Below are 14,216 nucleotides of genomic sequence, written 5' to 3'. Positions count from 1 at the left end.
TGACTTGCACTCGGACGTACAGGTACGGATTTATAAACAAAAATTTCTAATTTTTTGTCCAAATATAGGAGAATTTTAATTTTCCTAAATGGCAACACTGCGCGCAGGCCCGTCCAATTGATGTCAACAGTTAGGTATCCATCCGAGGTATCTACCTGACAAGTCTTAAGGATGTCTTTCTACAACGAAGGAAGCTACAGGAAAAAAAAAAAAGTAAAGGAAATTCGAAATTAGAAAATTCTCGAATTTTTGACTGGGGTGAAATTTAAGAAAGAAATTCGACACCAGAAGAAAAAGAAATTAGTATGATAAACTATAAACCAACCACATTTTGCAAGAATAATATCCCGATATCTTAATTAGTGTCCACACTTGAACGGATTAAACAAGTGACACACCTGTGTGTGCCACTTTGGCCACCTGGGCCACCGAGTATACATTTGATTACATTTTTTGACTACTAACTCGTGTTGTTGTTGTAGTTATAGTCTCGACTAATAATAATATCGTTGTAAACAATAACTTTATAAGGAAAATTTTCCCTCCTTTTTACATCTTAGTTCCAACACTGTTGGTGAGAAATGCAGGGTGTTTCAAAAGGAATATCGGGATTTTAAGTCTTCGTAGTACTTATTACATTTTACGTACAATTATAAGCAATGCATCAAGTAAAAGAGCACCTCAAACAGTTTTTGCTACAAGTGTTCAATGTGAGATTCATTCGTCACACGGCACACATCTAGTCGATAGGTGAGAAAGGCCCATAAACTTTCCGTCATATGGCACAAAACACATTTGATTTAGGAGAGTTTCGTTTCAATTGTACCATCTCCTGAGGATTTGCTGACGGTCAGATGCAAACATTATGAGTGTTCACATTAGCTCTTAGGTGAAAAGTCGATTTATCACTGAAGACGACACGATCCAGAAAATCTTCATTGTTATGCAATAATATTTCACTTGCAAAATTGGCAGGTAAACCGTAGTCTGTAGGCTTTAGACCTGTAGCAACTGCAAACAATAAAGACGTAGTTGCAAGCGTCTCCTTAATATTCTTCACACAGACGGTTGCACTGTACAGGTTCTGTCTTTATTAAAACAAAAAGCTTTCTGCTCTCTAGTCTTCATCTTTGCTACTTGCTCTTTCTAACGGCAGATAGAAGAAACAACGCATGTACATGCGTGCGTACAAAACTGTTTGAGTTGCTCTTTCATTTGATATAATATTTATAATTGTAAGTTAATTGTAATAGATACTACAAAGTTTCAAATCCTAATATTAATTTTGAAACACTCTGCATTATTTCAAATTGAGTCATCCTATATTCAGGTCCTAGTCAATTTGTCGCCTCGTGCAATGGCATAATTTGTCGCCTCCCCCTTTCTCCAGAAAAAACAAATCTTAGAAGTCATGATTTTAAGTATGCTACTCCAGCATGAACAACAAAGGTGAGGGTAAGTGCAGTCGCACTCAGAAAGGCTTAAATACTTACTAAAAATGCAATTCCGTTGTGTCTGTTTTTTTTTTTTCTTTAAATGTTAATCTATTATGATAGTGAAAGATAAAGCAGAGGAAAGATGGTAATCCTTTTTATAGAAATCACTATCGAGCTTCAATCTCAATGTATCAGTTTGCAATTCCAGTGCAACTAGCTCTTTTATCTTTATTTCTTGATTTTTCTTCTACATCTTCTAACATTTTTTTAAAAAAACTTGTTTCTATCTTCAATAAGGAACTTGCTTCTGACAAAAACAAGATTACTTTCATATCAAAACTGTGATAACTTACTAAATGGAACAGATATTCGCTACTATTCGAGAATTTAATTCTTGCAGTTGACAACAATCAAGCAATTTGTGCTCGGATTTATTCGACCATTTGTTTAGGCATTGTCCATATGGCCTTAAACTAATGCAACCTAAACATAATTTATGAATGTTGTATTCAAATAGAAGGTCAGCTTAGTAAATGTAACTATCATCATCATGAAGTCTGTTTCCAACAAGAAATATTTAATTTAAATAATATACTTATGACAGAATTTGTCGTACCATCCAAGCTTGCCGCTCCACGCAAATGCACGTGTTGCATATATACAGTGGCGTATTTAGGAGGTCTTCCGGGCTTAAGCTCCCCCCCCCCCCCCGAAATCTTACTATAGTAAAGTATATGAAATATTTTGCAGAATTTTCACATTTTCAGGCAAATGCCCCCGAAAGTTAGCAAAGCCTCTCCCGAAACAAAATCGTAAATACGCCACTGCATATGTGGTAGAGCCGGCTCTGCATATCATATATATCTAGTCGACAAATTATTTATATATGACATTTAGAAAAATACTATTAGGCAAATTAGTATTAGTTTCTATCGTTAGTCAAATTCTTGGAATTTTATACTGTTCGTGACATTATTTTCGTACTTATTAAAGGCCTGCATTCACGAAAAAACAAAATTCCATTTCTACTTTTATTTCTTAGTTGATATTGATGAAAACTGCTGAAACCCGAATTGTTAATAGGTATGGTATTCATGTAAATTGTAAAATATTTGTAGCGTATCAGTATCTAGCGTTTAATTTATGTTGCATTTTACGGTGATTACACCTACATAAAAATATTTCATACTTAAATAGACGTAAGATGCATTACAAATGACTATTTGAAAAAAAAAACGAAATTTAGAAAAAAAACGAGAGGCAATGTTTTTTTTTTTCTAAAAAAAACGTACATTTCTGAAAAAATACGAACCGTTTTTTTTCTATTTACAACACTAGTGATGGTCATATAATGGCTGAGTAACTTCTACTTTCAAGAGTCAGAAGAAAGTATTCTTACTATTATTATTAGGAATATAATGCCATCTGCTTCCCTAGGCTACATAGGGTGGATCTGCGGTCTGATGTGAGATCCGAAAGACAAACTCCTACCTCTCATATAGGTTTGTCCCGGAGAACGCAAATACTTCCTTTACGTATACTACATACACACAAAACACAACTCTGAACTATACATGTACCAACTTTTATGTTTTGCTTTTAGCATTATCTTCTGCGTCTTTCAACTCACCTGTGTTGCTGGGTACAATTTCAATGTGCCGTACAGTTGTCTTGTGCTTTCCTGATTTTGCTGTGCCGGACGTGGTTAACGGCTGATTAACAATGCGAGATAGTGTCTCCAAAGGCTTCAGAGCCGCATTCACGGTCACAGCCATGTTCGGGCTTGATAAGTCTAAGCTGTGAGGGATCCTAGCAAGATCTGTGATTAAACCCTTCTTCAGCATGATACGTACAATATTGGTAACGCTATTGCTGCAAAACGAGAAAACGAAAATGTTCAGATAAACTGCAAAATTGGCTACCATGAGGTTTTTTTTTTTTTTTTTTTTTTTTCTAACAAGCTTTCTACTTAAAACTACTAGTGAAGTAAAGCTAAATATCAAGAGACAAAATGTACGGCAGTGCTTTAAAAAATCCACCCACCTTTCTTTTGAATTCCATGGCAGAACCATGAGTAGGACAACGTAGTGTTGTGGTTTGAATTTTTAAAAAAAATCAAGACTGCATAGTTTCTTTTCTATTTTAATTCGCCATTATTCTTCTCAAAGCTATATAGCAACGTTAAAAGACTGCCATACGTTTAATAAAAACGGATGTTTACCTTATTAGATAGTGTTTTCGAAACAATATTATAAGTTCATAACTACTATCATTTTAATTCCCCATATTTTACTTAATTTTTGAAAACATCAAGTCTGAATTTTATACTTTTTCACTTTTTCTTTCTTCAACCAATCATACTAGTTTTCTTGCCGAGTTTATATTATGCTACTTTTTGAAACCCAAGGATAAAATTTCTTCCCAATTGTATAATACACACCGCCTCCATCCAGACAGCTTAGCTTATAATGTTTCTATGCTTTGGATTTCATTGGTAACAAGAGAAAATCCATCTGAAATTTCCTTATCTCTACCTGTTTTAGGATATTTTAAAACCTCTTTTCCACTTGATTTTGTAGATATTACGGTAAAGGCTATTACAAATCTCTTAATTGTCCTTGGGTGTATTCTGATTTGCTGTTAATTCCTTTTCCGTGTTGCACGGACGCTAATGAATAAGCATCCATATTAATATATACATAAACTGACACATAAACCTTTAAATTAAATCTTAATGCGTGAACATATTGCCTCGTATACTTCAGAAAAAGCTACATCACAGAGAGAAAATGATAAACACACAAAAGTTTATACAACTGAATAGTTTTTTTTTTTTTTTTTTTTTTTTGTTTGTTTTAAACTACACACGTCAGCAAAACCAAGTTTTGAGAAAATTAGAAAAACTATACTACACGCTATAGTTTATTCTAAAACGTCTATTTATTACTAATGTATCAAGCGTAGACAACAGCTTGACAGATGCAGTTATCTTACAAAATGTATGTCTACGTATAGCAAACAAAAGTATTGTTAACTTCATTTCTGCCAAAATTTGACATATATCCTCTTTCCTTATTTTAAACAATTCAATTATAAACCATTCTGACAATTATACAACACGAACAAGTTACTCGGTATTTCACTCACCTCATTTGCGGCAACTTTGCTGAAGACATTGGTACATTTGAAGAGGCACTGGGTGGACAGTTCTCAATCATGGTTGAAATCAAGGATGTTAAACACTGAATTTGCGAATGTTTCTCATTGGACTCCGGAAGTGCAAGTGCACGAAGCAACGCACTACGAACCTGGGAAATCAAATGAATTCAATAAGCAAGCAAAGAATAAAATCCTTTTTGTAATTATCTCCTCTATATACAACTATGAGATACTACAAGTTATCGAGGTCGTAGTTTCCAAGAATATTCAGATATTCGTTCAGGAACAGCCAAGTATCAAATATAGACATTTAGAAATTTAAGAGGTTTTTGTTTTCCAACAGAGTAAATTAAACTCAAGAAATGGTCAGCAAAGCAGACTCAATTTAAAAACACTTGAAGGAAACCGTCACCGATAAGGATGAGGATTCGCTTTTATAGTGTAAAAACACAATGTGCTACTCAAACTTTTATGAAAAGGTTTTCTTTTGGGCGTCTCCTTCTGTCGCCAAACTAATGATGACTGGTGGTAATTTTGAATAACAAAATAGTCAAAATTGTAGGAGAGAATGAGAGGGAGTTTAATACTGTAAGGAATTCTGAAGATATATCTACACACGCGTGCAACCACCTTGTTGAATTTGTAACTTGTGATCAACGGAAAACGTCTGCTACACTTACTCGGCAAGGGGGGAAAAAAACACATTAAAGTAAGTTTAAGCACCGATTCGTGAGAAATACAGGGCTATTATAGATGATATTCTCGATTTCAAAGTTTAATGACTCGCGTTTATTTATTCACAATGTCATGTAGCTTACGTTAAATGAAAGAAAATCTCAAAAGCTTTAGTGGATTGCAAAACTGATTTTTAGTTACACATTTCTTCGCTAGGGCGACAGTAAATCAAGATGGCAGAAACGAAGACAGGAGAGCAGTTTTTGTTCTCGAATTTTATGTAAAACAGTCCGTAGTTAGCATTCAACGAAATTTCAGGATGAAGTTCGGATAGATCCACGAAGCGAACACTATTCGGAAGTGGCACAGACAATTTAACGAAAGTGGGTGTATCAGCAAGGTACAATCAACAGACTGGTCAGGAGTTAATGAGAAAACAGCTGATCGTGTGCGTGCGACCTATGCTACATGCCCACAAAAATCAATTGTTCGTGTGCAAGCTAAGAACTGAACTTTAAATAGACAATAGTATGAAGAATCTGCAAAAGTGTTTGAAATTTCACCCATACTGATTGAAATTGCCGCAGGCGCTTAAACTGACTGACAAGAATAAGAGTTGAGTTTTGCATTACGATGCAAAACCTTATGGAAAGAGATTATTTCACGGAGTCAGTTGTGTTTCGTGATTAGGCTACCTTCTATCTTTCGGAGAAAGTAAACAAACAAAATGAGCGGCTGGAAGAGAACATGAAAATTTTTTTATTTTCCTGTAGGATGGGTCACCCATACTGGCACTGGGATGTCAGAAGAGAACTCAAGAGAAAGTTACCAAATCAATAGATAGGAGGAGTTAGTCGTGAGGATCAGGTCTGCTTCCTTGGTCCCCCGGTCACCAGATATCACCTCGTGCAACCTCTTTGTGGGGTTATGTTAAAAATGAAGTGTATCAACCACCCCTACCTAACAATTTACCTGAACTTCGAGTACGTATTCAAGAAACATTTACAGCTATCGACCGTGAGATGTTGGAAAGAACGTGGGAAGAATTAGAATATCGGATTCGTGTGCGCTCAAATTACGAAAGGCACTCACATTAAGCATCTTTGACTCAGACCATACCACGTATATATTACTATTATTTGAAAAAGATTGCTTTTTTCTTTCATATAACTTAAGCTGCATGACATTGTGAATTAAACTTTGAAATCGACAATAACATTTACAATAGCTCTGTATTACAACAACGCTGGACTTACAAAAAACGTACAAATAATTACGAGTATCACTGTAGGTAAGAGCTGCATTTTATAAACGTGTAAAGTTAAGCTTACTTTCATTCTAGTATGCAATAACGGAAAACTGTCGTGATAAGCTTGAAATTACACAGATCTTAGGCGAAACAAAAACTTACCTCAAACACAAGAGTGGTTTGTGCTTCCGGTGAATGGTTACAAGAGGATAATGCAGCAATCAACAAGCGGGCCATTGCGGGACATTCTCGATCTCCACCAGTTTCAGGGACAACAAGCAACTTGTCCAGAAGAAACGCTAATGCAGTCTGGTCCTGAAAAATAGGCAATACATTTCTCATATTTAAGTGTTCTAAAATACGTAAAATTGTCTACCAATAAATAACCTTAGATAGTGTTACATAGTTACCGGTCTTGCGGGCTGGATTGATGCTTGGCATATGCCTTAAAATTTCAGATTATTTACATTAAACATTCCATTAGAACTCTTGTAAACCATACAGAAAGCATGCTATAGAAACTCTACAAAGCAGTTGAACTTGAAAAACAGAATTCCCAAACTGACAGGAGGAAATGAAATGAAATCTTTTCGAGTTTTACGTTCCACGCTTATGCCGGTTAGGCTAAAGGAGACGATGATGATGAGTAATGAATGAAAGTGGTGGAATGAAGAAAGTGGTGGAATGAAGAAAGTGGGAGGAAACGGGAGAACCCCGAGAAAACCCACGCACACGGTGTTTGTCCCAAACTGAGAGGAGGATTTCTCAGGACAATTAAGCATGTCCTTGATCTTGACAGGCTTGTAAGTCCTACGACATCTTGACAATTGACTTTTCCTAATCATTATTTCATTATGGTCTTTCAACGAGCATTTATTAGTGTACTTCAGCATGCATATCATATCCGAAAGAAGTTAAAACCAAAACTGGAAATCTAAAAATTACAACATAGAAAGTAAAGACGTACATCTGAGAACAATTTTTCTTAAATTGACCAAGGATCCTTGATGTTTAGGCGGAAAATCAAATTTGAAATTAAAGAATTGGGTACAATCATCCTAGTTCGAGGACACCACCTCCGGAAAAATAAAAATTTCTCGATTGCAAAACGCGCCATGGTGTAGAATGCAGAAACATTGCAAATTTTACAATGGTTCACCGAAATTTTATAGGTACCTTATGTTCATGCCACGGAAGCTGATTACAACGTATGATGTACATTAATGTCCACCACAAATAATAGTTGCAAAATGAAATGAAATCTTTCCGAGTTTTATGTCCCACGGTTTTGCCGGTTAGGCTAAAGGAGACGGTGATGATGAGTAATGAATGAAATGGTGGAAGAAAGTGGGAGGAAACGGGAGAACCCCGAGAAAACCCACGCCTGCGGTGTTTGTCCAAAACAAAGTTCACTTGGCAAATAACAGTTGCAAACCAGATAAGTGACTGTTTTGGTTTGTGCACAAACAACATTGCGAGAAAGTGTTTTTAGGCGCTATTCCCATGTTTTGTCTGTACCTCGGTATCTGGTGGTTGATACCTCATTTCTTTTTCCTGCTACTTACTTAAACCATCTTGTTATTGACACTACGAAATCTGTGATGGTAACGAACCTGTGTTCTTGATTAGGATATTAGGGCCAAATCTGAAATGCACACTATAATCTCGTCAGTTCTATGACTTTTTATCAATATAAATCTCGTTAGTTCTATAATCCTTCTTGTCATTTACATTTTTTTTTAATTAACTAGAACTTGCTTCCAAAATCAGCAACATTTATTTCCAGTTAATACTGGTATTATCATATATAATAGGCAGATTCTTGGAATTAATCGCAAGTTGTTGTCCAGTAAAAAAGTCGCCAGTGAATGATCTAATGTATGCATAAAGTGCAGTTATTTTTACTTTCTCACATAATCATAAGCGCAAACGAGAACGATCACCATTCTGGTTTGGAACTATTATTTACAAAAGACACTATTGTACATCATGCGTTGGAATCAGTTTCATAACATGAACATAAGACACCTCAAGAAATTTGGCAATGAGGGTCAGTCTCATGCAGTGTCGCGATTTTCAGTTTTATGCAAAATAATTTGTGCGCAAGCGAGAATGATTTACAACTATTATTTACAAGACATTATTCCAGATCAGACGTTGGAATCAGACCCCTGGCTTGAACATAAAATACTAAATGAATTCGGAAATAAGTGACCGCTTCCGATATACCCTATTATAAAATTTGCAATGTTTTTGCTCTCTATGCTGTAGCGCATTTTGCAATCTGGAAATTCCTATCTTTTCCCCACGCCTGAATGAATGCAACCAATTTTGGAATTAATTCTAAACTTCAATTTCCGCCAAACAGCATCAAGGGGTCTTTTGTACTGATTTGTCTGAATTTTAAAATAGGGTACAAGTATGAGCAACCTCTCTTAAAGTAACTTATGAACGTAAAAATTATGGACTATATGTTTAAATATGGTTTTACTCCATCTTAATTCGCCACTGTATTTTTCTTTTTCGTTATAACTGTTTACTCTCATATGCACTGTTTTCACAATTGTTCTATCACAAAAGTTACTCTATGACATATCTAATTTACAAGCAAAACTACATTTGAAACCTAGAACAACTTACCTCAGTAATATGTTCACTCTCATTCGCACAATATACATGCTCTGTTATAAGTTTCGCACATCCAGCATATGATCTTACTGCTTCGGAGAGCAATTTAAGAATAGCTGATCGTGAAAGCAAAGGCCGCTTCTTCTCTTCCTCGTTGATCTTCGAAGTTGAATTCGGGTCATCCTTGGATTTCCTCAACAAATCCATCTCCTGAGACTGTTAATGAAGATAAAAGTCAACTTAGTTCACGCACATACATGAGTACAAAAGAATATATAAATTATTACATATTATGTATATCTATATATATTATATCTGGTGTCTTGTCATAAACAGTACAATCTGTTTAAATTAGTTACTGCTGGTTTCACAGAAACATATACAACTTACAGAAGTTACTTTAGTAACGAGATACCGAGAAATTGCACATTTTTTTGAGTTAACGTCCCACGGTTATGTATCGAGACTGAAAGGAGACCCATGACGAGAAGGACGATAACGGTTGAATGACGAAAGTGGAAGGAAACAGGTATACCCCGATAAAACCCGCAAACATGATATTTGTCTACAAAGACAACATGGGAAGAGCTGGGATCGAACCAGGAAGCCCATGCCCCATAGGTGAGCGCTCTACCATTAAGCTAGGGGCACCCCCGCGCACATTAAGGAAACGTATTATTATAAACTTACTTTCAGGTGCAATATTTTCTATCAGTAGATAACACTGTAGGAGTACTAACAACGTGCATACACACACGGTATATGTTGTATAACGGTCATACGACGTTTTTACTGCCATTGTGATTGCGTTCCTCGGGACACATCATTTTCTAAAGAGCAGCTAATTTTCATTGTTGAACATTATTTCACTAGTCGTTCTTATACAAGTGTTGCAGAAAACTTTAGACAGAAGTGTTCGTATGCGACAATCTTTAACACTGACAATAATGACATTAATCGCCAATTTTTTGGGAGACAGATCGCTTTCACTTTCAGAAAACCTGAGAAGGTTATCTGCATAATCATAAATACCGGTCGGAAGTGCTCAGAAATATAGAAATTTGCCACCGTACTTATGTTCTCTTTGCACAGGAACTGAAGGAGTCTGACAAAAAACATTAGCATACCAATACAAGTTTGCAGTCATCAGTCACACGCAGATTTCGTTCTTTGAATACCTTAACGGAAGGGCGTATACCAGGCATGTGCAAGTTGGAACAAGGAGTGGGCCTACCACAGAGCACTTACTGGCGTCGAGGGCTGTACGAGACAATGTATATTTTCACAAAAAGTGAATAGCCATATTCAATTTATAAAATCGTTAACACTAATATCACAGGAATATAAAAACTGTTGCTATACGATAACCAAAATATTTACCTACCAAAGAAAAGCAGAAAAATCTATTTATCCTTTTAGTGCAACACTTGACCAGTCTGCCGATGTTCGGTTGTACATTCTACACTGATGTTCCACCATGGAGGATATTTTCAAGGTGAATATTCGTTATCCAAGGACCTTCAGCTCAGTTTAAGAGATTACGTAAGAAATTCATTTTCAATAACGAGTCAGGTGGGCCAGATTAAAGGGCTTAATAGGCCGGGGGCCGGCTGTTGCACATGGTTGGTGGATACAAATAATTCGCATACAATGGAGGACCTAAAGAGAAGTATTACGACAGAGGCCAACAACTTCAGTGTACGGAAGTTCCACCAAGTAGTATCAAACGCGTTAAAAAATAAATAAATAAATAAAAGACATGAACAGTGTAGCCATTTTGAGGGTATGTTGTAAAAGCGTTCTATTCTGCATTTCTATGTATTATACGATATTAAATACAGAGTGCTTCAAGATAAATATCCGTGGTATTTATTACATTTAACGTACGATTATAAATAATATATCAAATGAAAGCACAACTCAAACAGTTTTTGCTACAATTATTCAATGTGAGCACCATTCGTCACAGGGCACATCTGTTCCATTTACTTAGTTATCAGTTTTGATATGAAAACTATTCTAGTCTTTGTCACAAACAAGTTTCTTATCATTGAAGTGGAAATAAAGGTTTTCTGTTTTTGTTTTTTAGTTGAGTTGAGTTGATTTCGAGTTTAACGTCCCTTCAGCAGCAACGCTATATGAGACGGGAACAACTGATTAACGTGGAATCCGAACCACATTAGCTCCTGCCGGGAAGTTTTTTATATTTTTTTAACAGATGTAGAAGGAAAATCAGGAAATAAAGGTAAAAGAGCTAGTTGCACTAGAATTGCAAACTGATATATTGAGACTGAAACTCGATATTAAATTCTATAAAAATGACTGCCATATTTCCTCTGCAGGTGTGTTTGCTTTATCTTTCACTAACATAATAGATTATTAAAGAAAGAAAAAAAAGGAGATATAACGAGATTGTATTTGTAGTGTTTAGATCTGTCTGATTTTTGAGTGCACTTTACTATGATGGCGTAACATACTTAAAATCGTGTCTTTTAAGATTTCTTCTTTCTGCAGAAAGAGGGGACGGCAAATTGCCTAGGGCCGGCCCTGGGTTTTCTTGCGTGGCTTCCACATTAAAATAATCACAAAATTATTAATGTACCATACAACTACTGAACGAAAGAGAAATGTAAACGTACCTGGAACTCGATCTCGGCACTGACAAGGTCATTTGATGGATCACGTAGTAGTTCGGTCCTAGACGAACGATAGGCTGTTGAAGTTGATGGTAAGCCTCTCAAAATGTGTGGTTCAACTCTCGGTATTCGACTTTCGCTACGTATTATAGAGCTGTCGCTTCTTCCTATCTGAGTTTCCGATGTTCGAAGAGAAGAGCCAGATCCGGAACTTGTAGCTTGGTTGCGACCAATTACGCTAGGCATTGGTGTGGACGTCTGTGATCCGGCTCTGTTAGTATTGTCACTTTGTTCGTCTTCTCCAGGCACAGGAACAATCAAAGCATCCAACAGATCACATATCACTTTTCTTGCTGTACCAGACAAAACCGGGATCGGTGCATCTGGCAGCTGAGGTAAGGACTTACAGATAAGCCTCGGGTCATTCTCATCGGCTGAAAAAATGACAGAATTAACACGTTTAGAAGTGTGTCCAAAATAGGAAGTCAAGAGTTATAACATTCAGTTACAGAATTTTTATACACAAAATATCCTGTCATGTGTTCCTAGCAGCTTAAAAGTAAACGGTTTCTGGCGCTGTTGCCAGTCCACAACAATGCATCAGGTTACTGGTAACTAGAAAATGTATAGTCGTGATTATTTTAATTCTTTGGACAAAATAAAATTAATAATTGACCGGTGATCAAACCAGGGATCCCGCACACCAAAGATAAGCGCTCTACCACTGAGCTACCGTGCCCCATGAAATTATAAAATACGTGACTACAAAAAATTAAGACATTTATCTTTCAACTCTGCGTATCTCGCTCCTAAAATGAAAATAAACAAATAAATAAATAAATAAGTAAAAATACATATTTTGTTGAAAGATGAAAGCGGTGGATCTTAACAATTTATTTGCTTTTCTATGGTACTTTCATCGAGGTCTTACATGCAACTACACAAAGGAAGTTACTCAGAAAACATTATGTACTCATCAAAGTATATCAAAGTGAGCTAGATAACTCATCACCATAACTTCCTCATTGTTATAATGTCTTCTGTTTTACAAGTGTAGTCTGTCAATTACAAGTAATATTTTTGAACAAAAGCTTACGAGGGATTATGGCCGGCTACATGGTGCACATTCAAGTGATCGATGCGAGGTCGGTCTGTCTTTCGCAGTTCACTACTTACTAATTCAAGCAGTTTCTTAAACCCTTAGTTTACCATTCATTTCCCACAGACCTGTAAAAATTAAAACTATTTTTTTAACTAATAAAAATTTAAAATGGTCCTTGTCAAACTGAAATTTTCCAGCTTATGCCCAAGTTTATACTTGAAAAATAAGTAAATTCAAAATCCTAAATATATTTCTTTTGTCAAAATACATATGGATACATAGACTGGAAAATTATTCCTGAAGTGAGCTCCCCGAGAACACTAAAAAACTGTGCAGGATTATACGCATTTTGTGCCATTTACGATGCTTGAAGATAAGCCTCTTTCAATTCCAAGAATATTCGAATTCTCTATGCCTCTGACAGTACTCTCGCTTTCTGATCTGCTGTATTGTAGATCTACGTTAATGAACTGTAAATTCTTCCACACAACCAAGAAAAATAAATCAGAAAACACGTAATGAACTGTCAATGATTTAAATTCCGCATTTAACGTTCGCACTTAGTAACAGCATGCTCATTGTAAAAATGAACATTATCAGCGTGGCGCTACGCTACAATCTTAAAGACGAAAACGTAACTACTGGCACCATACAACAAAAGATGCCAATTCGTGGTCTGAACAGAATTTACACATTTCAAGATGCTCGTGTATTCTCGGGATTTTAATTGTTTATAAGAATTAAAAATCAGAGTTTCGATATTTTAAAGTTAAGGGGTTAATTACCTAGTAATACAGGTAAACAAAAAATTCATAGTAGTCAAGGGAAACAAATCCGAAGAGTACATGCTTATCGTAACACATCATCTTGTTCACCTCAACCATAGGTTAGTGGGCAACATTAAAATTAAAAACTTTTCTCTCGCTTGGGAGAGCTGTTTTATACTTTGATAAGGTTTCTTCTTTGTAACTGCATCTAGATATAACTATCCTTGGTCGTAGTCTTCCTGGTTTTTGTTCTGCCTTTCCCTCTATTAGCACGGTGATCCAATTGGAGTGCCGAATAGGATGGCCAAGCATGCTGTTTCTTTTTTTCCTATTATCTTCATGATCTATCGTCCTTCATTAGCTTCCTTTAGTACGTCTTCATTCCTTTCCCTTTCAGTCCATGATATGCGCAGCATTCTTCGCTAACACCATATTTCAAATGCTTCCAGCTTGGATATTTCAGCTTTTCTCAATGTCCACGTCTCTGATCCGTAAAGCGCCACGCTCCATACCAGGGTCTTAATAATCGTTTTCGAACGTCCAACAACACATTTCTTGATGTTA

General features: G+C 36.1%; 1 protein-coding gene across 7 annotated transcripts in view; it reads right to left on the bottom strand.

The window, feature by feature from the left end:
• The window catches only part of HUWE1 (HECT, UBA and WWE domain containing E3 ubiquitin protein ligase 1), a 220,624-nt gene that overhangs the window by 76,155 nt on the left and 130,253 nt on the right, over nt 1-14,216 (bottom strand). For all 7 annotated transcript variants that reach the window (XM_081761380.1, XM_081761379.1, XM_081761384.1 and 4 more), the window contains 5 exons: nt 11,787-12,217; nt 9,160-9,363; nt 6,682-6,834; nt 4,584-4,744; nt 3,067-3,308 (listed from right to left, as the gene is read on the bottom strand). In XM_081761380.1, coding sequence (XP_081617506.1) covers nt 3,067-3,308; nt 4,584-4,744; nt 6,682-6,834; nt 9,160-9,363; nt 11,787-12,217 — 1,191 coding nt within the window. The remainder of the gene's footprint in view (nt 1-3,066; nt 3,309-4,583; nt 4,745-6,681; nt 6,835-9,159; nt 9,364-11,786; nt 12,218-14,216) is intronic.

The sequence above is a fragment of the Thermobia domestica genome, chromosome 6 (assembly GCF_964235325.1).
Source record: "Thermobia domestica chromosome 6, izTheDome1.hap1.1, whole genome shotgun sequence".
NCBI classification, from domain to species: Eukaryota; Metazoa; Arthropoda; class Insecta; order Zygentoma; family Lepismatidae; genus Thermobia; species Thermobia domestica.
This window is presented reverse-complemented; position numbering and strand designations above follow the sequence as displayed.